This window comes from Heloderma suspectum, chromosome 8, assembly GCF_057233095.1.
Source record: "Heloderma suspectum isolate Gila_16-S chromosome 8, 16-S_ref, whole genome shotgun sequence".
Lineage (NCBI taxonomy): Eukaryota > Metazoa > Chordata > Lepidosauria > Squamata > Helodermatidae > Heloderma > Heloderma suspectum.
The window spans coordinates 38430208-38454975 of NC_139465.1; the positions used below are offsets into that span (position 1 = coordinate 38430208).

General features: G+C 47.3%; 1 protein-coding gene across 4 annotated transcripts in view; it reads right to left on the reverse strand.

The window, feature by feature from the left end:
* ESRP2 (epithelial splicing regulatory protein 2) overlaps positions 1-24768 on the reverse strand; it is a 95749-nt gene that overhangs the window by 26217 nt on the left and 44764 nt on the right. For 2 of the 4 annotated variants that reach the window (XM_084812013.1, XM_084812011.1), the window contains exons 6-13: positions 24521-24619; positions 24300-24360; positions 17414-17524; positions 15304-15436; positions 14875-14917; positions 12715-13016; positions 4976-5197; positions 448-646 (exon numbers count right to left, since the gene is read on the reverse strand). In XM_084812013.1, coding sequence (XP_084668139.1) covers positions 448-646; positions 4976-5197; positions 12715-13016; positions 14875-14917; positions 15304-15436; positions 17414-17524; positions 24300-24360; positions 24521-24619 — 1170 coding nt within the window. The remainder of the gene's footprint in view (positions 1-447; positions 647-4975; positions 5198-12714; positions 13017-14874; positions 14918-15303; positions 15437-17413; positions 17525-24299; positions 24361-24520; positions 24620-24768) is intronic. The other 2 variants (XM_084812014.1, XM_084812012.1) reach the window with 2 other exon arrangements.

Sequence of the window (24768 nt, forward strand, 5' to 3'; positions counted from 1 at the left end):
CTGGGTTCAGACAATGCAACAACCCATGGTTCAACAACAACCCATGGTTCAATGACAACCCACACTCAACCTTGAGTGTAGTTTATCGTGTTGTGTGAATCCAGTCAATCCACTTTTTTTTTACTTTTCTAACATTTCCTTTAAAAAAAGGCACCTATGCTGAGGGTCTGCTAATATATATACGTTGAATTTAATTTAAAAATCAATGAGTGGTCAAAAGGCATGTGATTAACTAACATTATTTAAGTGGTTGACAGTCCTAAGAAAAACGCTTTCAAATCACATCAAATTTTGGTCGCAGAGTCCAATCCCAGCCCATCCACAGAGAGATGATTTTAGATCACAGCTAAACCCGAGAAGAGAGGGCAGCGCCACCACAGCACATCAGCACCTACCAGCACATCAGCCGTGAGCAGCACAGAGCGAGCGGAAGAACTGGAGACTTACATGGTAACTTACATGGTGGCGGAGACAAGCCACTACGATTTAAAGTGCCACCCATTAAAACAAAATTCATCTCCTCTCCTGAACACTGGAACACTTCCACGTAACGGTCCTTCATCATCTTCTTGTGACACTTCTGAGCCACCAGGAAAGCCCGGTCGGAAGATTTCATCTGGATAAAAGCATCACCGGAGGGCCGGCCCTGAAAGGCAGAAACCAGACAATGACCTGGTTCACACATAACAACAAACCATGGTTTAATTAGCCCATGGGTTGTTGCTTTAGCCAGGGTTAACCCATGATTTGGCTGCCAAAAACCATGGGTTGTTTGGCCCCTTTCACCCACTCCCTCCCTGTATACCACATGCCTTTGTGGCACTGTAGTACTGCCATGTCGAGCAACTGGGTTTTTTTAATCACGGGTTTTTAATCCACCACCTCTGTAACCTGGAGAAATAACCTGTAAACCATCCACAGTTCTGGGTTCGCACCTAAAGACAACCCATGGTTTAAACAACCCAGAGTTCACAACCTAACAACAAACCATGGGTTCTCTTTATGGGTTGTTCATTGTTAACAACCCATAGTTCTGGTTTTGCACCTAATGACAACCCACAATTCAACAAACCATACTTATATAAACCATGGTTTAGCATTATGTGCGAACCTAGCCTATGAGAGAAGAAACCTAGACAAGTTTCCGAGAACTATCTTGCAGTGAAACTTGGGTATTTTCCCACTGTGGTCAACAATTCATCACTTTGTCACTGGCAAAGGAACATAATTACTTCCTAGTGCGTTCAGCCATATTAAATAGGCGCGAGGGAATCAGCTCCTTTGAAAGGGAGGGTGGGCAACTTCTGGCCCCTCCAGGTATTTTGGCCTGCAACTCCCATCAGCTCTAGTCAGCATATCCAGTGGGGAGGGATGATGGGAGCTGTAGGCCAAAACACCAGGATGGCTAGAAGTTGCCCACCCCTGCTTTAAAGTGATAAAGAACAAACCCTATACATGTCTGTCTCCTCACTCTTTGCAACTCTTTTTAAGAGGGAATTCTGTTTTCATATCTACATGCATCTTTATTCTAGGAAAAAAAAAAGAATTTAAATCCCTGGTATGGTTTGGAATTGGCCCTTTGGGAGAGTTGACAAAAAAAGGTAAAGGTAAAGGTGTCCCCAACCAGTCGTGTCCGACTCTAGGGTGCGGTGCTCATCCCCGTTTCTAAGCTGAAGAGCCAGCACTGTCCGAAGACACTTCCGTGGTCATGTGGCCGGCATGACTGAACACCGAGGTGCACGGAACGCTGTTACCTTTCCCGCCGAAGCGGTACCTATTTATCTACTTGCAATTTCTTGCTTTCGAACTGCTAGGTTGGCAGAAGCTGGGACGGGAGCTCACTCCATCACGCAGCACTCGGGTCTCGAACTGCTGACCTGCCGACCTTCCAGTCTGCAGTTCAGCGTCTTAACCACTAAGCCACCACGGCCCCTAGTAGAGTTGACAAACCCAGTCCTTTACTTTCTAATGTTTAAAGTCTCCTAATTATACAAGATAACGAGTTATTGTACTCGGCCACGTGCCTTATAAAAGCTTCCATAAACGCCTGCAGATCAGCGGTCCCAAAACCACTATCAGAGAAAGACCACGCTGGGGGGGGGGGGGGGCTTCAGGCACCCTGGGTCCGAGTGCTAGCAAGGTTCAGTCTCCAGTACCTAGACATGTGACCTATACCTGGAGTGGAGGGTCAACAGGCAGGCAAAATTGGCCTGTCACTCAGTTAAAGAAGCCTTGGCCAATTAACTGTACATACATTTTAAATAGTTTAATTTGCATAAACCTGCATACAAGTAGAATGGTGCTCATAACCGCCCATAGCCATTCTCTGTTGGTGCCTGCTGGGCCATATATGATAAAAACATGCTAATTTTGCTGGGCCATATATGATAAAAAACAGTCTCAGAATTCCATCCTGTGCGAGAGAGAAGGAATACCTCTTTGCCTACCACCCACAGACTTGCAAGTACCTCCATTAAAACTAATTTGTTTTTTTCTAAAACAAATACAGATCAAAGCATATCTGGGGCACCACATCTGTCTGTCTGTCTTCCATCCCACCTTTCCTCCAAGGAGCTCAAAGCAGCATACCTGGTTCTCCCACCCACAATTTGTTCCCTCACGACACCCCTGTCCGGTAGGTTAGGCCAAGACACAGTGAATGGTCCGAAGTCATCTACTGCAAAACCATCAAGGGCTGGAGCAACTCCTCTGGGAGGAGAGGTTACAATGTCTGGGGCTGCTTATCTTAGAAAAAAGGCAATTAAGGCAAGCCATGACAGAGGTGTTCAACATTAAGGTGTTCAAGAGGTACATACACAGTGTGGAGAAAGTGGATAGGGAGACATTTTTATCCCTTCTCATCATACTAGAACCCCGTGGTGTCACCCCATGAAGCTGGTTGGTGGGAGGTTCAGGGCAGATAAAAGGAAGGGCTTCTTCACATAGCACATAAACTATGGAATTCGTTTCTGCAAGTAGCAGCATCCCCGGCATTGGAGGCAGTATACTTATGTACACCCGTTGCTGGGGAACATGAGTGGGAGGGTGCTATTGCGTCCTCCTTGTGGTTTTCCCACAGGTAGCTTGTTGGCCACCGTGTGAACTAGATGGGCCTCTGGTCTGATCCAGCAGGGCTCTTATGTTTGTGAGCTCTATGGCTGAAGCAGGGATTTGAACTGGGATCTCCCGGGTTCTGGTCTCGATCAAACACTTTATGAATAATTTAATTCAGAGGTTCCCAATTTGTGGCCCACAAACTGGTGGTCCATGGAACAGTTGCAGAGGATTTGAGAATATCTGTACTTGGTTTATTATTCTTTTCCTGGAGATGGAGAGTGAAGCCATTTTGACCAGGGCAAGATTATCAAGCAGCCTAAGAAGGCCCTGAACCTGACCTAAAGCTAAAGCTGGCAAACACAATACCCAACATCCCAGGACTTTCCTAAAAAAAAAATAAATCCATTGCATTATTAAGGAAAAACTACAGTTATTAAAATATCAGTTATGTGCTTTGGTCTGTTGAACCAAGAAGTCTATTCAATGCCCGCCCACCGCCCCAGCCTCCCAGCAATTTTCAAGTGGTCTGCAAAAAAACATTCCAGAACTGCTGATCTCGTTACTGAGATCAAACACTGCAGCCCTAAAGCAAGCAAACAAAAGTGGGGCAGCCTCTGCTCAGCCAGGAACTGCACAGACTCAGGGAGTACTGAAAGCCCCTGGAGCTTTAGACCAAGACTGGCTCTGCAGGGTCACAGGACTCCCAGGGGCCGGGAGCAGGGCTGCTGGACTGCTCTCAGCCTGACGGCCGGAATCCATTTCAAAGAAGTTCTTGGGGGCCACATTCCAGTGGCAAGAGAGATGGGGCCAGACTTGCCAGCATGCTGTAACTTAAAGCTCCTCCTGCCAGTCACCAAGCCTTAGGAGAGGCACTTCTACCATTTAGAATGGAGATAGACCGCACAAGTGCTGGGAAACCACCAAACCAGTGGAGGCCAGTGGCTCCGATGTCAGTGGGGCAGTGAATCCGCTCCGGGTTTTAGTAAGAACCAGTCAGAACTCTAAAGGAGCTATCCAAGGTGCACCTTGGACAGCTCCTTTAGAGCTCTGACTGAAACCCAGAGCGGATTCACCACCCCACTGACATCGAAGCCACTTTGGATAGCTCCTTTAGAGTTCTGTCCGGTTCTGACTGAAACCTGGAGCAGATTTACCGTGCCACTGACATCGGAGCCACCAGTCTCCGCTGCACCAAACTATTGGTGGTTGGGGAAAAGGGGTGGAGCGTGGCCATCTGGAGTACCCCAGAGGTCTGGACAGGCCGGATTTGGCCCCTGGGCCCACAGTTCTGGTTGGTGGGAGGTTCAGGGCATATAAAAGGAAGGGCTTCTTCACATAGCACATAAACTATGGAATTCGTTTCTGCAAGTAGCAGCATCCCCGGCATCGGAGGCAGTATACTTATGTACACCCGTTGCTGGGGAACATGAGTAGGAGGGTGCTATTGCGTCCTCCTTGTGGTTTTCCCACAGGTAGCTTGTTGGCCACCGTGTGAACTAGATGGGCCTCTGGTCTGATCCAGCAGGGCTCTTATGTTTGTGAGCTCTATGGCTGAAGCAGGGATTTGAACTGGGATCTCCCGGGTTCTGGTCTCAATCTGGCGTGGGCAGTTCTATTTGGGGGCTGTTAGTATTCTAGCTTGAACTACCTCCAATTGCTATCTCTGAATGGCGTCTGGCAGCAGGGAGAGGGGAAATGGTGTCCAGTGCACGGGGCTGCCAGTTGAAGCTCCGCAACCAGGATTCTGTGGGTGGGTCCTCACCCTTAACGAAAAGCCTGGGAGCTATGAGGATGTTTCTCTGATGGCCAAGACCAGCGCCTCCCCACCCCGCCCGCCACCTCCTGCTCCCTCCCCCAAACTGGACAGCATCATTCTCATACTCATACTTGCTGATTCATACTTGCTGAATTCTCATACTTGCTGATTCAGGACCATGTGTACTCCATGTGGCTTGATATCCGCTGTAGCATCTCCCATGAACTCCAGGATGTCGTCGATCCCGGCGGTGTAAGGCAGGCCCCTGAGCCGGACGCAGTCTCGCACACTGCCAGCAGCAATGGTGTATGGAGGTGGAATGACGGGAATGATGGGCGTGGGAAGTGTGGGGATGAGGGGGGTTGACAGGTATCTGTTGAGGACCTGTTGGCAACGAGGGGTGGGGGGGAACAGCCACCACCAAGGATGAGAAGAGAAGCATTTTCCAAGATGGGATTATGTAAATCAAGCCTTCCGCAACCTGGTAACCTCTGGATGTGTTGGGACTACAACTCCCAGCATGCATCCAACACAACCCAGCACGCATCAGCCACAACTGCAGCTGCCATCTGTTGCCAGAACACTTGCAATTTGTATCACCCACCTTCTTTCTCCCCAACTACTAAAAATGCAAACTGGCCTACTGTATCTCTTGATATTTGGATGAACATGTGAAAACCCAGGCTCTGTTCACAGTTTCTGTTGTGCTTCCAATAGGGGCCTTTCAATTTCCTATGAAGCTGCTTGAGCCCTCAGGATATGATGGACTATACACCAAAATTAAAATCAAGAAGTCAAAAGGGCAATGTTGCTATATAAAGCAGCCCCAAGCTTGGGTAGGAGAAAGCAAAGGAATCTGAAGCACAAACTTACAAGCTCACATTTCAAAGTTTAGATTAAGAAACACAGTGTTTCCATTTGGACAACAGTATCTTGTGTTAATAAGCTGAGACTGGATTGTCTGAATGCTGCTGCTGTTCTCTGATTTAAACTTATTAAGCTGAGATAGAAATGCGCCTTTCACCTGCCCACGCAGCCCCTTCACTCTTCCAACAATCAAACCAGGAAGTCTCCAATGAACTACAGTTTCCCGTTTTGTGTGAACCAGAACATTATGGCTCCCAGCTTCTTTGTCAGGATAGGAAACCATGGTTTGAATTTGGCTTAATATGCTGGCTAGTAAACTTGGTTTGTCAGTCTGACAAAACAGGAGACTATGACTAATTGAGACTTGGTTTCCTGGTTTTGATTGCTTGTGCCATGAAGGAAGGAGCAAAGGGACTGTGACATGCATAGGCTGAAAGGTTCATCTCAGCATATTAAGCCAAGATACGGTCATCTAAACTGGGCCAGCACAGTCCCGAGTGTGCTCAAGTCTAGGTTGTACATGAGACAACACAGAGGAAAGTGTTTGAGTGCTGAACTGAAAAATACAGCTATTCTGGCAGTCTCACTTTGATTGGGCATTGCTAAGTAGGCATTCCCTGGTTTGCACTCTGTTTCACAGAGATTTGTCCTTCAGAGATGCTACTCAAATGAAACAAGCAAAATAAAACTTTGAACTTGTGTGCAAGTATGGCAAGACTCACATTCCAGTGGCCATGTTAGAGTTTGGGCAACACATATTACATACCTTGGTTTCACCTTTTCTTTTCACTTTTAAAGGTTTTATATTATGTTTTTTCAAGTTGTATTTTATGGTTTTAATTGTGAACTGCCCAGAGAGCCTCGGTGATTGGGCAGTATAAAAAAGTAATAAATAAAAAAATCAGTCAATGTTTCTTGGTGCTATTTGTTGTCCATATTAGAGTTTGGGCAACAAATAGCACTAATCACACAAGCCTCCCACCCACCACCACCAAACACGGTTAAAAAAAACACACATCCAAAAGACATTTAAAATTTCCAAAGTTACAATAAATTTTAGAAATTTAACTTGGAAATGTAGAATACAATTTAGAAAAAAGGATGTACTCAATCTAGACGGCACCATGCTGCACCGTGTACTTGGCAGTGCTAGGTGCCCCTTTGCAACCATCCATATAGAGGGAAGGCAGGATCAGGCCAGGGGGGTGATAGGCATTAAGAGACCTCAGATCAGCTGCAAGCCCTGTGATGAGCTCAGGTAAAGCAATGTAAGATGGAAGCTAAGGGCCAACCTAGACACTGTTAGCAATTGTGAAGAAGGCTTTTAAAAAGCAAAACTCTGGTGTGAGAGCCACCTGATCTGGACTGGGTCTTTGCTATGGGGGGGGGTAGAGGGGCAGTTGTATAGGTAGAGGGAATGACAAAGACTAGGCAGGCCTCAAACACAACTGTCCTTTATTTATCACACATAGAACTGCAGAACTTAGCAGAAGTTCCACCCACGGCTGTGACTCCCAACTCTACAGGAGCTGCCAAAGTTCAAAACAATAACTAACCCCCCCCTCCAATACATAACAGGAGCAGTAGCCATTTACCCCCGCTGCAGGCCTGACCTAAACTGGGGAGCCTGCAGCTGATATTTTCATTGGGAAAAGGGCTCCCACTTGCTCCCAACAGTGGGTACAGGGGGGCTGACCTGGATCAGGACTGCCCCCTAACTTCCCACCAGGGTCCTGATCCAGACCAGGGGCTCCAGAGTTGCAGTTTAGCTTTAAGAAGCTGTTCACGCAATTGCCAGCTGCACCGTGCCTAGCTTGGCCCTAAGCAGGCAGAAAACTGCATGCTTGGGGAGTCGCTCCAGGGAAAGGCAGAAAACGCAACAGCCAAAGACAAAGAAACTTAAGTAAGGCCAGTGAGTGACAGGCTGCAGTCAACGAGAGGGAGGAGTTGTACTCCTCTCGAATGCTTATCGTCAGTCCACTCCCAATGGAGGTCAGGACGCACTGCAATTACATTGTGAGCCAAGAGCATGAACGAAGTGCACCAGGCTGCACACGCTCCATAAATCTACCCATACTCTACACTTAGTGTCTAAGGTCCTCCTCCGGGTGCCTCCTCCAAGGGAGGCTCGGAAGTCAGCAATGAGGGACAGGGCCTTCTCAGTGGTGGCCCCCCAACTGTGGAATGATCTCTCTGACGAGGCCTGCCTGGCTCCAACATTGTTATCTTTTCGGCACCAGGTTAAGACCTATCTTTTTTCTCCGGCATTTGGCAGCACATGGTGAGTTTTTAATTGGTCCTGGATCTGTCTTTGGTTATGTTTGACTGCTCAAAGTTGTTTTTAGATATGTGTTGTCTGTGTATATTGTTTGTTTGTGTGTTTTATGTAAATGGATTTTAAACTTTGTATCGTGTATGTTATTTAATCTTGTAAACTGCCCAGAGTCTTTCGGCTATGGGGCGGTATAGAAATGCTAACAACAACATAATTCTACTGTCCTGCCAACCACCACCCCTGCTTGTGTTAACAAGCTCTAAACAGGGTCCAGATTATTTATAAGCGTCCATGAAATGTTACTACTGCTTGTAAATAAGCAGACACCCCTACCTTTCCTGTGTGTAGAAAGATAGCCCCCATCTGGCAAAAGATAATAAGCTCAGGGAACTCTCTCTCTCTCTCTCTCCCCCCACACACACGCACACCCTTGCCCTTCCAGTTCTCAATTGTTAAATTTTTAGTTGCTCCCTCTTGGGTCTCTCCCAACAGACAGAAACCAGACAGAAGTAATTGGAGATGGGCTGCCTGTTGGGGCCCATTGTTCAAACGCTGATTATGGAGAGGGGGGCGGCAATTAAGGCTGGCTGCCGTCTGGGCAGTGCTCTTGGCTCGGTCAGCAGCTCTGCAGCCTAGACAGCTTCTGCCACCAGGAACCGGGGAGGCTTTACAAGGCGCCCTGGGACTCTCCGCTGCTTTCACTGCAGCAGGCAAGCGTGGCAACCCTCCGGAATTCAGCCCAGGCTGCCTTCTTCCCCGCTCTGAAAAGTCTAGCCTGTTACTCAAGAGCGGCAAAGCAGGGCACCTGCTTTGCGGGGTACAGCATCTGGGTTTATTTGCATCCAGCGCTCGTAATGAAATAGAGAGCCTGGAACGATTTCCTGAGCTCTTAGGAAGAGGCATGCAAGAGAAGTATGGGGGGGAGGGTCTCATTAGCAGAGTGCTCTGCACCAAGGTAGCCTCAGCTACCACGCCTGGCATCTCCGCTTCACAGGAGCCCGGGTGGCAGGGCCGGGGACGAAGCTCTGCTTGGAGAGCTACAGGTGGTCAGAAGAGATCAGCCTCCTCTAATCTGGGGCTTTCCAGACTTGCTGGGCTACAACTGCCAAGACCGTCCTGCGATAGACAGACCAGTGGCTGGACTCCACATAAGGCGAGGCGTTCACAGAGAGCTCCGTCGAGGAGCACGTGCTTTGCAAGCAGAGCTTCCAGCCCCCTCCCCCAGCCCCTCATCTCCACGGAGAAGAGCGCAGGCAGCAGGGCTGAGAGAGACCTGCCCGAGGCTCTGAAAACCCCAAGCGAGGTGCTCTGGCTCTGTGTACAGCAGCCTTCTCCAACTTGGTGCTCTGCGGATGTGTTGGACTGCAACTCCCGTTGGCCAGGCTGGCCAGGGCTGATGGGAGTTGTAGTCCAAGACATCCGAACAGCTTGAAGAAGGGTGATGTAAAGGCAGTCTTGCATTTTCCTAAATAAAGGAACAATAAATAACGTGCTAGACCAACACCTTGCCCCCAAACCAAGGTGTTCTGCTTCTGTGCTGCAATTCTTCTCACCTAGCTATTCTGATTCCTCCCTAGCAAGAGATTTTGTTTGTGCTGAGTTTGTTACCTGCTTATTCGATTTATCATTACCCCTTTTTAGGGGTAATAATAAGTTAGGGTATTTATTTATTACCCTATCATTTCCCTTTTTTCTTCTTGCAAAGAACCCAAGGCAGCTTACATGATCCTCTTCCTCTCCATTTTATTGTTTATTACATTTATATCCCACCTTTTTTCCTCCGAGGCACTCAAGGCGGCGTACATAATCCTCCTCCTCCATTTTACCCTCACAACAACCCAGTAAGGTAGGCTAGGCTGAGAGTCCGTCACTGGCCCAAAGTCACCCGGTGAGCTTCATGGCCTGAATGAGGACTAGGAGCTGGATTTCCCAGGCTCCAGTGCAACACTCGAACCACTACACCACACCGGTTCTGCTTGACGCAGAAGGTACATTACAGCAAGCCACGCTAAATTTGTGGCAGGGCTGAGAAAGTCATCAACTGGATGCCCTCTACAGGGTCAATACACAGACAAGCTGTGAATGTTAAGCAGTTGCTGAAGCAGAAGCTGAAGAAGGAGAAGCTGGAGCTCTTGTGTGGGTTTCCACATGCTTGTTAAGCAGGCAAAAGGAAAACCGATATCAAAAGAACTGCTGGTAGGCCTGTTCCCTATGTCAAAGAGGCTTAACTAGAGAATGTATTCAGTTTAATAGCAGTCAAAATTGGGTGGGACCAGGATGAAAGGCTTCATGAGTCTAACAAAATCCACCTCTGGATGCAAAACCCAGCATGTCTCTCATTCAGGAGTCTCCTGCCCTTGCAACAGGTGAAAGAACACACCCCGGATTGAATCCCAGATCTTTCTTACCCTTGCTGTAGATCAGCAAGGAAGCCAAGACCCTCACCCAGAAAGAGCAGCCTTCTCCTTGCCCTCTGCTTTGGCTGCAGAGAAGGTCAGAGCTCCCACTAGTGGGACTGAAAGACAGAAGGCTGGGTGTTTCTAGGCAGAGGTGGAAACCTCACAAGTGCACTTCTGCTCAGATGCAATGCAAAAAGCACACGGGACCTTAATTTCTGCAGGGGGGCACACACAATCCTTCCTGGCAACAGGTGAACTGGCAACAGCATAGAAAATAAACAGGAATGGGAAGAAAAGCAGATGGGCTTTATTGACATCACTAGTGTGCATTGAGCAAAAGCAGCTCCTAGTTGCTACAGCTACACCCTGGCAAAATGCCCTCCTTTCTGATGGGCAAGGGTTCGTGTGAATGTGTAAAGCTTCCACTAAGCAGGGCCAGTGCTTGGTTTGGGCTGGGCAAACAGTGCCCCCTGGAACCCCCTCCTCACCCCAGCAGTGGGGGCGGCCAGTAGCTGAAAGGGCTGCCACGTGCTCCTCTCAGGACCACCTGCCACATGTGTTATGTCAGGACACAGACAGAGATGCATTGGAGCCTGGGCTCACAGGAAAGCAGCAGCACACTTTTTCATTAGCAGGGATGCTGACGTCACCTGCCACCCCACTCAGAATGCCCTGTTCCCTCTGAGCTTAGCTGCAATCCTCACAGTAGCAGGGGGAGGGGGGGATGGATTTTCCCAGCAACGATATATTGTTCCCTGGTGGAGTGCAAAGGATTTTGGTCTTGAATGGGCAACGAGGACACATTCGCTTTACCAAAGACTTGCTCCTGGTGGAGGAGAAAACGGCTAGAACTGGTTCTTTGATATGGATCAGCATGGCTGCCGGCATTTCTGGACTCTCCTTGGTGGTGTGACTAGGGGGATTGTCATGGTGAGTGTCTGCAGTGCAAAATCTACCCTATACCACTGGACCCAGAGACACTGCAGGTGACTGAGATGGTGGAGGCTCCAGCTTCCTGGCTCCCTCTCTCTCCTCGCCAGCCACAGTGGGGCTCCCCCAGCGTTTGCCCAAGGGTACCATGCGCTGATGCCGCCTCTGTCGCAGAGGGCGGGTTTGCATGAACGTGGAGGGGTAACAAGCCACGGTGGCTTGTTTTCGCTCTCCAAGAGTGCTTGTTGTGAGCTGTCTAATTAGCATAATTACCCTGGCTGGGTGCAGATTGCCGTGACGTCTGAACCCAGTGAGGGTGGCTGGGTGGGATGGTTGACAAACCATCCCAGAAACCATAGAACAAACCCATGCCTTTCAGGGTGGTTTGTAAACCACCCCAGCCACTCACCCTCTCCGGGTTTAGACGTCATGACAGCCCATTCTCGGTAAGGGTAATTACGCTAATTGGGCAGATCATGACCAGCATATGTGGGGAGGGGAAATAAGCCCCCATGGGGCTTACCATGAGAACCTGGTCAGAGTCTACCCAATAGTTTCTGTGTCCGAATACTGGCTGCATTAACACAACAGACTAACGCGCACTCTCTGGTTGAGTGTGGGTTGTTGAACCGTGGACTGTTTGTTGAACCATGAGTTAGCATGTTGTCTGAACCCAGGACATTTTCTGCATGGTGGCTTGTTGTTAACTATGCAGCAGGCTTATTTTTCTCGAACAAACCACCTTGAGAACCCATGGTTTGTTGTTGGGTTGTTCAGGGTGGTTAACAAGCTACCCTGAGAAAAATGTCCTGGGTTCGGACAACATGCTAACCCACAGTTCAACAAACAACCCACGGTTCAACAACAACCCACACTTGACCACTAAGAGTGGGTTAGCATGTTGTATGAACTGTCTACTCTGACATTGCTGGGGTAGAAGCAGAACTTATTCTGCATCCCTGGCGGCCTCAACAGTCAAGAACCCACCGTCCTTTTTATGCAAGAACCTCACAGAGATCTCAGCACACTCATTGGGATCAATTCACATGGCCCAATCAAACAACAAGGACTGTGACAGGATGCTCAGACACCTGCTTTGCCAGTCGGCCTCGAAACAGAGACTGAAGCAGTAGCTGCAAACCAAGGGCTGGTTAAATAAGGAATAGGAATCGAGTCTCTTGCCCCTTGGTCTATGCCAAGGGTGGGCAACTTGTGGCCCTCCAGAAGTCTTGGTCTGCAACTCCCATTGTGCTTCACCATTGGCTCTGCCAGCTAGGACTGTTAAGAACTGTAGGCTAAAACATCTTGAGGGCCACAAGTTTCCCACCCCTGGTGTATGCCTACGTTCGCTGTGGCTGCCAACGCTGGTGAGGCACGAGGAATGCTAAAAAAAAGAAAAGGCAAAGACCAGAATAGGTAACGGCTACAACCTGCTGGACTTCTGCTGCCGTGCTTCTGAAGAGCTCAATGTAACGCTTCCCAAGGATCTCCTTGTGTTTCTTAAGTGCATTCTGTGCGTACTCTTCACAGGCAAACAAGACAAAGGCATCTCCCGTAGGCCGTCCATCCGGATATTTGACGAAGAGGAGGCCCTCCTTCGCACCTGTGACAGGACACTCTGGTCCCAGGAAGCCCAGGACATCCTCGGGCGTGGCTGTGAAAGGAAGGCCTCGCATCCGGATGATGACCTGGTTCTCCTTGGAGAGGAACTGGGCTACTTCATTTGAGGTGCCTAGGAGAAAATGGAGGACAACAATTTGCCTCTATACAAAAAGATGACGCCCAGTTAATTGAGGCATCTTTCTAGCTCAGCCTTCCCCAAGCTGGTGTCTTCCAGAAGTTTCGGACTTCATCTCGCATCAGCCCCAGCCAGGCTGGCCGATGGTCAGGAATTCTGGGAGTTGTAGTCCAAAACATCTGGAGGGCACCAGCTTGGGAAAGGCTGTTTTAGCTGGTCAAAAGTTGTTTTTCTCTTTAAAAAAATTACAAAGAAATAAAAATCAGTTAATCCAACCGATTGATTAAATGTTGCGGCTCTATCGATTGGGATCTACCATTCTATGGCATCTGTTAAATAGTGTTAAACGTTCAGTCTCCCTGTAGTCCTAGGCGCTGTTAACAGCCTACCCCAGCCTGGCTCCCTCCAAATGTGATGGACTACAACTCCCATCATTCCCAAGGGATGATGGGAGTTGTAGTCCAACACATCTGGAGGGCATCAGGCTGGGGAAGGCTGCCTTCTAATGTATCGGATTGCTAGGACATACTGAAGTGTGAACTCCATGACGCAGGAGCTTTACTCTTTTGTTCTGTATTATTATACTCGATGAATAGCTGCCTCCATTCTCTGAGTGACGGTCTTTATGCAGCCGAAACAGCAGCACCCACTCAGCAGGAATGCATCAGCAGGCTTTACGGGAGCCCAAGGTTTGCATAAGGACAAAAAATCTTTCAGAAAAAAGCCGTAAGGGGCAGAGGGAGACCAAAAACAGCCTAGTGAGCACTGAGCATGGCCGGGGAGGCTGGTGGCTCTGATGTCTGTGGGGTGGTGAATCTGCTCCGGGTTTCAGACAGAGCTCTAAAGGAGCTATCCAAGGTGCTCTGCACCTTGGAAAGCTCCTTTAGAGTTCTGTCTGAAACCCAGAGAGGATTCACCGCCCCATGGACATCGGAGCCACCAGCCTCCACTGGAGCATGCTCAGTGGCACAGAATGCTGGCTGACTATTAGGGGTGGGGGAGGAACAGTAAACCCAGCAGGGGGAACAGAAGAGAGTGGCTGGAATCCTGAACAGAGGCACTTTGCGCTGCAACATCCTGCTGTTGGTCCCGCTTTATATTATTAATTTGAGGAATTTTTATACTGTCCTTCATGTTCCCAAGATTTACATGAAAGAACAATGAAAATGTAGACACAAAAATGTAACAAATTCAAAGCAGCATAGAACAGTCTGCCAGATTAAAACTGTTCCCAAAAACTTTAGGAAAACAAGATGCCTTTGCCTGGCATCAAAAGTACAATAAAGTAGTTAGCCAAGTGTACCCCTCTGGGGAAAACATTCCACAATTGGGGTGCCACCACTAAGAAGATGCCCCCCCCCACTCTCTGGCAGCCACACTGCAAGTGGCAGGGCAGCTGTTGATGTCCCTCTGCTGAAGATTATAATATGGGCAGGTGCATATAGTGAGAGGTGATCCTAAGCCGTGAAGTTCTTCAAAGGTCAAACCCACCACTTTCGAACTGAGTAATTGGCATAGCACAGGCAATATATTGTCATAATGCCCAGCCTCAGTTAGTAAATTCACAGCTGCATTCTGAACTAACTGCAGTTCCCGAGCAGTCTTCAATGGCAGCCCCATGTAGAGCTCACTACAGTAGCCTAACCTGGAGGCTATCAGAGCATGGACAGTACACAGTAAAAGCACCAAGTATGTTGATGGTGTACTAAAAATGCAGTAGGATACCACTTACACTTACATATTTACATTTTTAAATAATTATCTTAACAGCTATTTTGGTCATAGAAACTCCCGATAGCAAACTTGCAATTACAAGCTTAAATAGATTTAAATAGATCTAATTAGTCCCCACCTCCAGCAATCTTCAGGAATTCCTCTCCAGTCGCTTTGTAAACCTGAAATAAAATAAGGCAAACATTCTTACACTATTACTGTGACAGCTGATACTATACAATCCGAAGGAAAACATTAGGAGAGCATAATTTCCGAGCATTTTTTTTTGTTTTGCTTTTGGACATGGCGTTTTTGAACCATCCTACCTGCGCAAAACCCACTTTACTGATCTGATATTGGAATCAAATTGCTTCCAAATTAAGAAATAGTTTTTAAAAGAACCCCCCCCCCCAAGGTGTATCTGACAATTGTCTCAATTTAATGAAAAACTATGAAATTGTATTAAGGATTTATTAGCTCATTAATATTTATATCCCACCTTTCCCTGTACAGTCCAAAGGGGCTAACAATGTCTGCCCACGTTCTCACCTGTGCCCAATCAACGTACCTCAATGTATCTGCTCCCCATATGGTGTTTGTGCCGCTCCAGGGCCAGGTCTCTCTGCTCAGAGTTGACAAATCGCACGAGGGCCTCCCCGTTTCGCCTTCCTTGGGCATTCAGACACAGGGCCACCCCACCTCTAGAGGGGAGGAGGGAAAAAACACACCAAGAAGATGAAGGTGCTGTTCTTCATAGCCCCGCTGCAAAGACCCTTTATCCTGCAGCGGGTGGGCAGGCGGGGAACAAGCATGGAGGCAAGACTTATTTAAGGTAAAACTTGAGAGTTGTGCCAACAACTGCGGCTGCAATCCTGAGGACATCGATGAGGGAGCTGAGTCTTGCCAAAACACCCTTGCTTCTCCCTCATTTATTTAAAGCATTTTAGCCTGCTTACAAAGATTAATAATACGTCAGTCACTGTCCTCAAGCTTACAAGTGAAATGATACAGCCCAAAAGGAAAAAGGGATGGGGAGGGAAAAGGAAAATGTGCAGACACAGGCACCAATTCTTAAAGCTGTATAGCAGTTCTTATGACAACCAGCTAGAACGAACACAGTTCAGGAAGCGAAGTCAACGGTGCCGCTGGAGCTCTGCTCTCCCTTCTCTCCCTCTACTGCAGCAAGGAGGAATGTCTGCTACTAGGCCTTTTCCCTCCCGCTGCTGTTCACCTTACCCACTGCCATAAGAACATAAGAAACAGCCTTGCACTGAGTCAGACGCTTGGGTCCATCTAGCCCAGTGTTATCGACACTGACTGAGAATGGCTCTCCAGGGTTTCAGGCAGGAGTCTTTCCTAGCTCTACCTGGAGAAGCCAGGGATCGGACTTGGGACTTTCTGCATGCAAAGCAGGGGCTCTATATCACTGAGCTACAGCCCAACCCCAACAGTTAGGCCTAATTCTCCCAAACAGCAGATGTGGTAGGAAACGTGTTTCTTGGTTGTACTGAAGATGGGGCTCCCGTGACTGAAAGCACTCAGTACATACATGCACACAGAAGAGCAATAAAATCCCTACACATGGAAAACGGGCAAGTTGGGGAGAAGGGCTTTAGCCTAGAATTCTCCCTGACATTGCCAGTTTTCCACATGCAGAGAATGTGTGCGTATTGAGAATTCAGTCCTGCAAGCCCCCAACTTGCAGTCTGAGACGATCCAGTCAGGAAACAGGTTGCTCCCCATGTCTGCTGCTTGTGGGAACCAAGCCTTGCACGACAGGGACTTGCCTTCCTTGCTTACGCCATTACCATGTGCATTAGTTAATGATGCAGTATAAAAGATAGTAATAAAACTGCAGTAACAATGAATCAAAAGGGAAGCATTGCCAATTAAAATACAGACAGTTTCAGGGTATGAGTTTCAAATTAAATGTATCCCCACCCCTTAAGAAGAAGAAGTGGCTATGTGAGGACAGGATGACGGGGGCTACGACTTGGAAGCATGTTGAACAAAATTGCCCCAACCCAGTGCATTCTGGTCTCTAAGACCTTAGTAGGAAGTTTTTTTCCCTTCTCCTCTCCAACCTTAAGGGCTAGAAACTTGCTCTTTTTAAAAACAAGGCATTGAGCCTCTCAGGGGTCTGCTTTATGTACTGACCTAGGGTGGCCAGGTGTTCTCTTTTCCAGAGGACTGTCCTCTAACTTGAGGGCATCCTCTGTTTGAAGAGCTAATCAGTCCAAGCCCAGTTGAAAGATAAAGGCCCATCCGAAGGAAAAGCTGGGCCTTGAAGTTGCCCATCAGCAGTACCAGGACAGCAGACTGAGCAAGGCACACCGCTCACCTGGTCACAGTCTTCCACACTCTGGTGACGTGTACTGTTTTTGTATTTAGATTTAATAATTTATAAATTTGCATCTATACATATATATTAGCGTATGCAAGTTTTATGCAAATAAGTGTTCTCTTTTGGCGATGCATGTCTTTTTTGGTGACTCACAACTGGCCACCCTAGTTGCTAGTGTAAACGCCTCTTTTTCTACCTATCGTCCGGAGTCCATTAAAGCGGAGAGCTGAAAGGGAAGCCCCATAAGACCACACAGAAGAATTTGCAGCAAAGAAAAAGGAAAATGACACCGGATCGTGAATGAGGAGCAACACAGCAGATCTAGCACTCTTACTTGGCAATATTAAGGCCTTTGAAAAACCGGGCAATGTCCTGATCGGAAGACTGCCACGGCAGCCCTCTTGCACGTATTACGGTTTCGCTGTCCACTGCTTCCGATTTACTACTGTGGAAAGAGAAAGGTAAGAAAGGGCACATCAAATCAGCTATCGATCCAAGGACTCCACAATTTCTGTCCTTCATTACACTGCAAATATCTGTTTAATACATCGCTATATGCAGTACTGGGAGCATTTCTTAACTCTTCCTTTGGATAAAAAATAAGATTAATTCTATTTGGCCATTCTTAGGCATACTACTCCAAACATTTGAGATTATCAACACCCTTAAGAACCAAGGCCAGGATTCAAAGGACTGCACAATAGGTCTGATGCAATCAGTTGGTCTTTGTGCTTATGTTCTTGAATGCTAAGCCCAGTCCCAAGTCACACAGCAAGCTGCTTTGGAAATAGTGGGGGTGGGGGGCATTCAAAAGTAGCTTGTGATATGGTGTGGAGTCTGATGTTCAAAGGGTAGGTGGTGGATAGGTTTGGAATTAGGCACCGTCAGACCTCAGGCTCACTGGGCAGCTTTTTTGCCAAGGCACAGGTTTGCACAGTAAAAATGGGAAGGCACAGAAAAAAATGGGGAGGCGCAGAAAAAATGAGGAGTTGCTGCCATCACAAATTGTTTAAGAATGTAACAGCAGCCCTGCTGGATAGAGCAAAGGCCCATTTAGTCCAGCATCATGTTTCCCACAGCGGCCAACTAGATGGCCATGGGAAGCCCAGAAGCCGGGCATGAGGGCAATAGCACCCTCCTGCTCTTGTTGCCCAGGGACTAATATTCAGAGCCGTGCTGCCTCTGCTCCTGGGAGAGAGCACATAGCCATCATGAACTAGTAGCCATTGATAGACTTCTCCTCCATGAAGTGGCATCATCCCCTTTTAAAGCTCTCTAAGCCAGTGGCCTTTATTGCGTCTTGTGGCTACTGATTCCTTAAGGATGCAAATCCTATTTTTTATTTTATTTATTTATTAAATTTCTTAATTGCCCATCTGGCCAGTCATCCGGCCACTCTGAGCGATGTAGAACAATGAAACAATCAAAAACAGTAAAATTATGGATTAAAACATCATGTTCTAAAATTACCCTAACCCACCCCAAACGCCTGCCTGAACAACCAAGTTTTCAATGCATGGCAGAAGCTCATTAAAGAGGGGGCATGGCGGAGTTCCCTAGGGAGGGAGTTCCACAGAGTGGGGGCCACCACAGAGAAGGTCCTCTCCGTCATCCTCACCAGCCTAGCTGTCCTGGCTGATGGGACAGAGAGAAGGCCGTCCGAGGATGATATTGCTGAGCGGCCTGTCTGGTATTGCTGGAGGTGCTCCTTGAGATAGGCTCAAGGCGTGCCTCCATGCATGTTTAGACAGAAAGAAGTCCTGCAACTCCCAGCAACCCTCAAGTCTAACAAGTCAATTATGGCATATGGTTTTGTAGACTACAGTCCACCTCACCAGATGTGTGAAGTGTTATCTTCAGCTGCAGGTATACATAAACACTTGACTTCATGCGTCTGATGAAGGGGACTCAAGTCTGGTTCACAAACGTTTATGCCATAAAAGTTAAGGTGCCACAAGACTTAGGGTGCCATCCTATGCAAGTTTAGACAGAAAAAGTCCTACAAATCCCAGCATGCCCCAGCCAGTTGTAAGACTTATTTCTGTCTAAACATGCATAGGATTGCATCCTTAAGAAATTATGCCTTCCTGTTGCCTGTTCCAAGTCTCCCAAGGGAGAAAAATGTCTCTCCATCCACTTTCTCCATGCCATGCATAATTTATACAACTCTTCCACATCCTCTCCTCAGGGAGCAATCTTATGGCCACTAGACACTGTCTAGAGGGCCATAGGATATGCTCTTTTCCGGGAACCAACCTTGGAGCCCGCGCTCTGAGGTTGGTTCCCGGAAAACCGACCTCCGCCCTCATCCGTGCTGCCTTGGAGGCAGTGCGGAGAAGCCCCATCCTCCGCACTCCTAAGAAGAGTGCGGAGTGACTGAAAAGAGGCATTCCAGGGCGAGGAGAGTGGAGCTGCGCATACATCCAATGTGTCTTATGGCAGCTTCCTCTCCCGGTTGGGCCCCCCATGTCTAGATAGCCAAAAACGGCTGTCTAGTGAAAAACAGCAAGGCAGGAGCGGCACAGAGGAAACGATCCCCCCACCCCCATGCCTATCCTGCCTTGCTTTGGATAGGCGGTCACCTCCAAGTTCGGAGGCGGCCACCTATCTAGTTAGGATTGCACCCTTAGTCACCTTTCTTCTAAACAAAAAGCCCCAATCATTGTAGCCTTTTCTTGTAGGGATAGAAATACCTTATTAACATGCAAGCGCTGCTTCACACTACTTTTCTCCAGAGTGTACAATATAAATACACTGTATAACACAAAACATGACAGACAGGTGTTGTATTTTAGGAGACTCATACACTTAACAATACACGGCTGGTTCACACATGTAAGGTCATCACTTGATTACTTTAATCCAAATGCGTGAACTGAACTCCATTAAAATTATTGGTATCTTGAGCAGATGTCAGGAAATGTGGCAGGCAGCATGGTTTAGCATCAGGTTTAGATTAACGAGCCCCAGGCTGATTCCCATTCTTCCCAAAAGCTTATTGGGGCACCCTGGGCTAGCCACCAACTTTCTATCTATCAAAAGGTCCCATACCATGGACTTCCATGCCCCTGTGACAGAGAATCCATTATGTTTTTATCGCACCTATTTTACAAAAAAAATGCCAGGCAGATCAAATGAATTTTCTCTTTCTGTTCCTCTTTCTGATCAGGATTCTCAGGTCACAAATAAGGTGGCCAGGTTTTGTGAAGCTGCTAGTGCTTGGTGCAAACTTTTAGCAAATTAGTACAATTCCACCAGCCAGATACTCTGGGGTCATGTTAGGTTTCTTTTTGAGTTTCTGTATAATTAAGTACGCTGTGTGTAAGGTTTGTACATGTACCTGTAAAGTGCTGATCAGTGATCATAATAAAAATCTGTCTATCCATCCATCCATCCTACCTCACAGCGTTGTTGTGTGGATAAAACAGAGGTGAGAATCCCACTCATGCTGCCCTCCGCTCTCAGAAGGACAGGAGATCAATGCAATCGTAAAAGTAACATGACGCTTCCATCTGTGCAACTAATTTCCCTCCCTTATACAAGTCACCATTTGATGCTACAGTCAGTGACTGGCAATCATATGAACCTATTTGGAGAAGACTTGTACCTGCCGAACAAGTTGCAATTGGTTGCCTTCTACAATGTGAAAGTTCAACCTTAGGATACTTGTAGCATTACAAAATGGATAAGTAACACGGAACTTATTCTGGACAACTGGAACTGGCTGCTTTTTGCGAAACCCCGACACTGACAGTCAAGTCAAAGATTCCCACTGCAATAGTAAGTCCATGAAAGGGCACGTCTCACTATTCCAGATCACACCACCCCCAATATTACATGCAAGTTTCAGTCCGTCAGTAGACTTTTTCTTCTGGACATCCCCCTCTTCTGCAACCCAGGAAACAGAACTGAGGAAATGATGAGGTGGAGATGCAGAGGTCTCCTCTGAAGCAAGCGACAATCATCCGCCTAGATGCCAATTAGCTACTGATTAGTGCAGCCAATCACACACTCCCAAGGTCATTTCAGCCCAGTAGAAAAGACACAGCCAGACACACCAAGAAGATGGAGGAGCAGCAAGGGGCAAAGCGTGCGAATCCCGATCAGCAACATGGGCTCAAATAGAGGGGCAACCCCGGAACTGGGCAGCCTGCAAGGAGGAGACTCCCAAGAAGCTCAGAAAGGGCAGCAAGGCACACCGAGTCGCCCCACCATGTAGCCATTTCTCTCTCTCTCTTGTTGCCATACAAGTACAAAGCCTGCCTTTTATGGAGCGTGCCCCAAAACACCCCCGCAATCCAAGGCAGCGAGCCTTCCGTTGCTTACATCACTTCCAACCGCAGTTTGCCATGCAGTCTGCAGTAAAACTGCTTCTTTCCCCCATCCCTCTGGACTGAAAGAAAAGAATATAGGATATCTTATGTGAAACCTCACTGTGCCATAGGGCTGCTAACTTTTAACCCAACAAACGACAGGCAGTATGCGTCCAGCAAGGAAAAATGAGTAAGGATATCAAAAGGTCCGATTGCGACATCGGTATCCACTGTCATCCAGACGTTTTTATTATTAATTTGGTAACACTGGTAACAAGTGGCAGAAAGTCAATGACTCCATCCGTATTAACCTTCCCCAACCTGGTGCCCTCCAGATGTGTTGGACTACAGCTCCCATTATCCCCCAAGCCATGCTGGCTGGAGATGATGGGACCTGTAGCCCAAGACATCTGGAGGACACCAGGTTGGGGAAGGCTGATCAGATGAGAATGGTGAATGCATTGTCCTGGATTCATGCAAAGCTTTAGTGTGATCCCTTGGGATTCCATCTGTTGCGAAAAATAAGTTTATGCGGAAAAAATGCATAGACAGGTTTTCTTCACAGCCGGCTTGACATTTAAGGACACCACCACAAAAATCTAATTCATCCAGTGGGGGGAAATCTTAATGTGCCAGAGGTAAAGGTAATGATGCATATGTGGTAGATCATAGAATCATAGAATAGTAGGCTTGGAAGGGGCCTACAAGGCCATCAAGTCCAGCCCCCTGCTCAATGCAGGAATCCAAGTCAGAGCATCCCTGACAGATGTCTGTCCAGCTTCATCTGGAATGCCTCCAGTGGGGGAGAGCCCACCACCTCCCTAGGTCATGGGTTCCATTGTCGCATTGCTCTAACAGTCAGGAAGTTTTGGGGGGTATTCTCAGATTCATGAGAATACCCCACCCCCCATCCATCCATCCATCCATCCATCCATCCATCTCTAGACACACACACTTGTGAGATACTGGAATAAAGCTTGGAGGTATTATATAGAAAAGAAACTTGGGTTAAAACCTCCTTTGGACCCACCATCAATCTTGTTGGAATTATTTACAATTATCGGTGTCTGGGGTTTTTGTTTTGTTTGTTTACAAAGAAGGAACTTAGAAGCAACCTACTGATTATGTTAATATCAAGAAAAGGAGAGTCAACAAAGTTTGAGGCTGGTTTAAAAAAAAATGTAGTGCATGCTGAATTTGCCAAAGATTGACATATTACTTTTGGGTAAGAGAAAACAACTTAAAACCAGTGGAGGCTGGTGGCTCCGATGTCGGTGGGGCAGTGCATCCGCTCCAGGTTTCCGTCAGAACCAGCCAGAACTCTAAAGGAGCTATCCGAGGTGCAGAGTGATCCAAGGTCTGTTTAACGCCTTTATATCCCACCTTTCTTCCATCGCAGAACTCAAGGCAGCACATACAGGCTCAGTGGCAGAGCCCCTGCTTTGCATGCAGGAAGTCCCAGGTTCGATCCCTGAGATCTCCAGGCAGGGCTGGGAAAGACCCCTGCCTGAAACCCTGGAGAACCACTGCTCCCAGTCAGTGCTGACAATACTGGGCTAGCCGGATCAAGGGTCTGACTCAACTTCCTATATCCCTATTACAAAAATGACCCCAGTTTCGTGCACCCCCCTCGCACTCCAGCACATCCGCAGGAAGGACTTCAGGAGCTTTCATTTCTATTTCAAATTAAGCACAGCTTGAACAAACTATAGTTAATCTTTGCTACAGTTAATCTTCGCTACAGTTAGTCGAAAGAAGTAATTTTCAAGCCACACTTCATGAAGCTGCCTTGTTTCTGCTAACCTCAGTTAAGATTAACTACAGTTTAGGGTTTGGATGACATACTAAACCATGGTTAGTCTCAAATAGAAGCTGTAGCTTTTGAGCTCCCCGTGAGCACGCTAAAGGAGGGGAGTATTCCAGCTAGGGGTGTACAAGAATTTCATTCCCGTTCACAAATCATGTAAACGTGTCCCATTCACAACCCAAATGCGAGCAGGAATGCAATTCTCAGGAGAATTTTGATATTTCCCGCAATTGCGTTCGCAAGTGTGCACTTCCGTATGTGCAAGCTTCCAAAAATGTACACTTGTGCAAATATGCAAGTGTGCATTTGTCTCCCAAACCAGCATTTTTATGCTTTAGCCTATGGGGAAAAATGCACATTTTTGATCAGGAGAAATTGACATTTTTTAAAATGCACATTCCTGCAATCAAAAATGCACATTTTTCCTGATCACGGGGGGTGGGGGGAGTGGGGGGAGGAATGGTGTTCGTGTTTGGGAACATGAACGAGCCAACCTGAGCTTTGAGGAGGAATTTAGATAACTTCAGTGACCTTGAACATCAGATGTTTGCCCGTTCCTAGTACAAGAGAGAGATCAGCTTTGTTCTCATAATGCTGAACCATGGTTTACCGAGAACTCAGAATGCAGCCATTATGTTACGCCTGAACATTAGGGCCATATTCAGGAGAGGTGCTGGATCTTGCCACAAGAACTCCAACAGGTCTCACACTGCAAATGGTGGCTGGGCATGATGCAGCATCCCAGCACTAGACCCTGGAGGAGGAACTAAAAGGTTCTACTGAGCCCTGTGTCAATCCCCTACCGTAGCTTTCAATAGCACAGACCGGGGAAGAATGGATTGTATGCATAGTAATTGCTAAAATACATATGCTCACATACCACTCTTCTATTCTGAAGTTATCCACATGTTTTAAAAAAATGTGAGCTAGCTTCTTGGGAAAAATTGGTATATGAATACAAAAATTATGATGACAATAGAAGATGTAGGGCTTGGACTTATTTTTAATTATTTTAATTATTTTATTTCATTTCTATACCACCAACAGCCGAAGCTCTCTGGGCAGTTTTTTCCATGTTGCTCTGTGCACAAACCACTTACCAGGGTCCAGTTTCATACTTGTATTTCACGGTTTCAGGGGCAGTAAACTTGTGATCTGTAACTGACAGGAACACAGAAAAATTAAAAATCTAAATGCACACAGAAGATAGAAGCAACAGACAAAAGTGCCATTTCTTGACCAAGGCGGGGGCTATGTTCTTAACCAAGGGGTGGGTGGGGTGGGAGAATGCCCCAGGCCCAGCAAAAGTATCTTCACTTACTGCACGTATCTGAAAGCATGCTGAAAATAATGGTCACCATAGCTTTCACTTGCCACACTCCAAAATCTTCCTCCGTTTCATCTATCCCATACCCGATGTCTGGACGCCAGGTTCAAGAAAACAGGACAAACAATTTCACAAACATGGACACACTACAGTTGTGGCACTGTAGGCATCGCCAGCTGGTTAATATTCATAGACTTGGAGGGGGGCCTGTAGGCCGTCTAATCTAAGCCTCTTGCTTCATG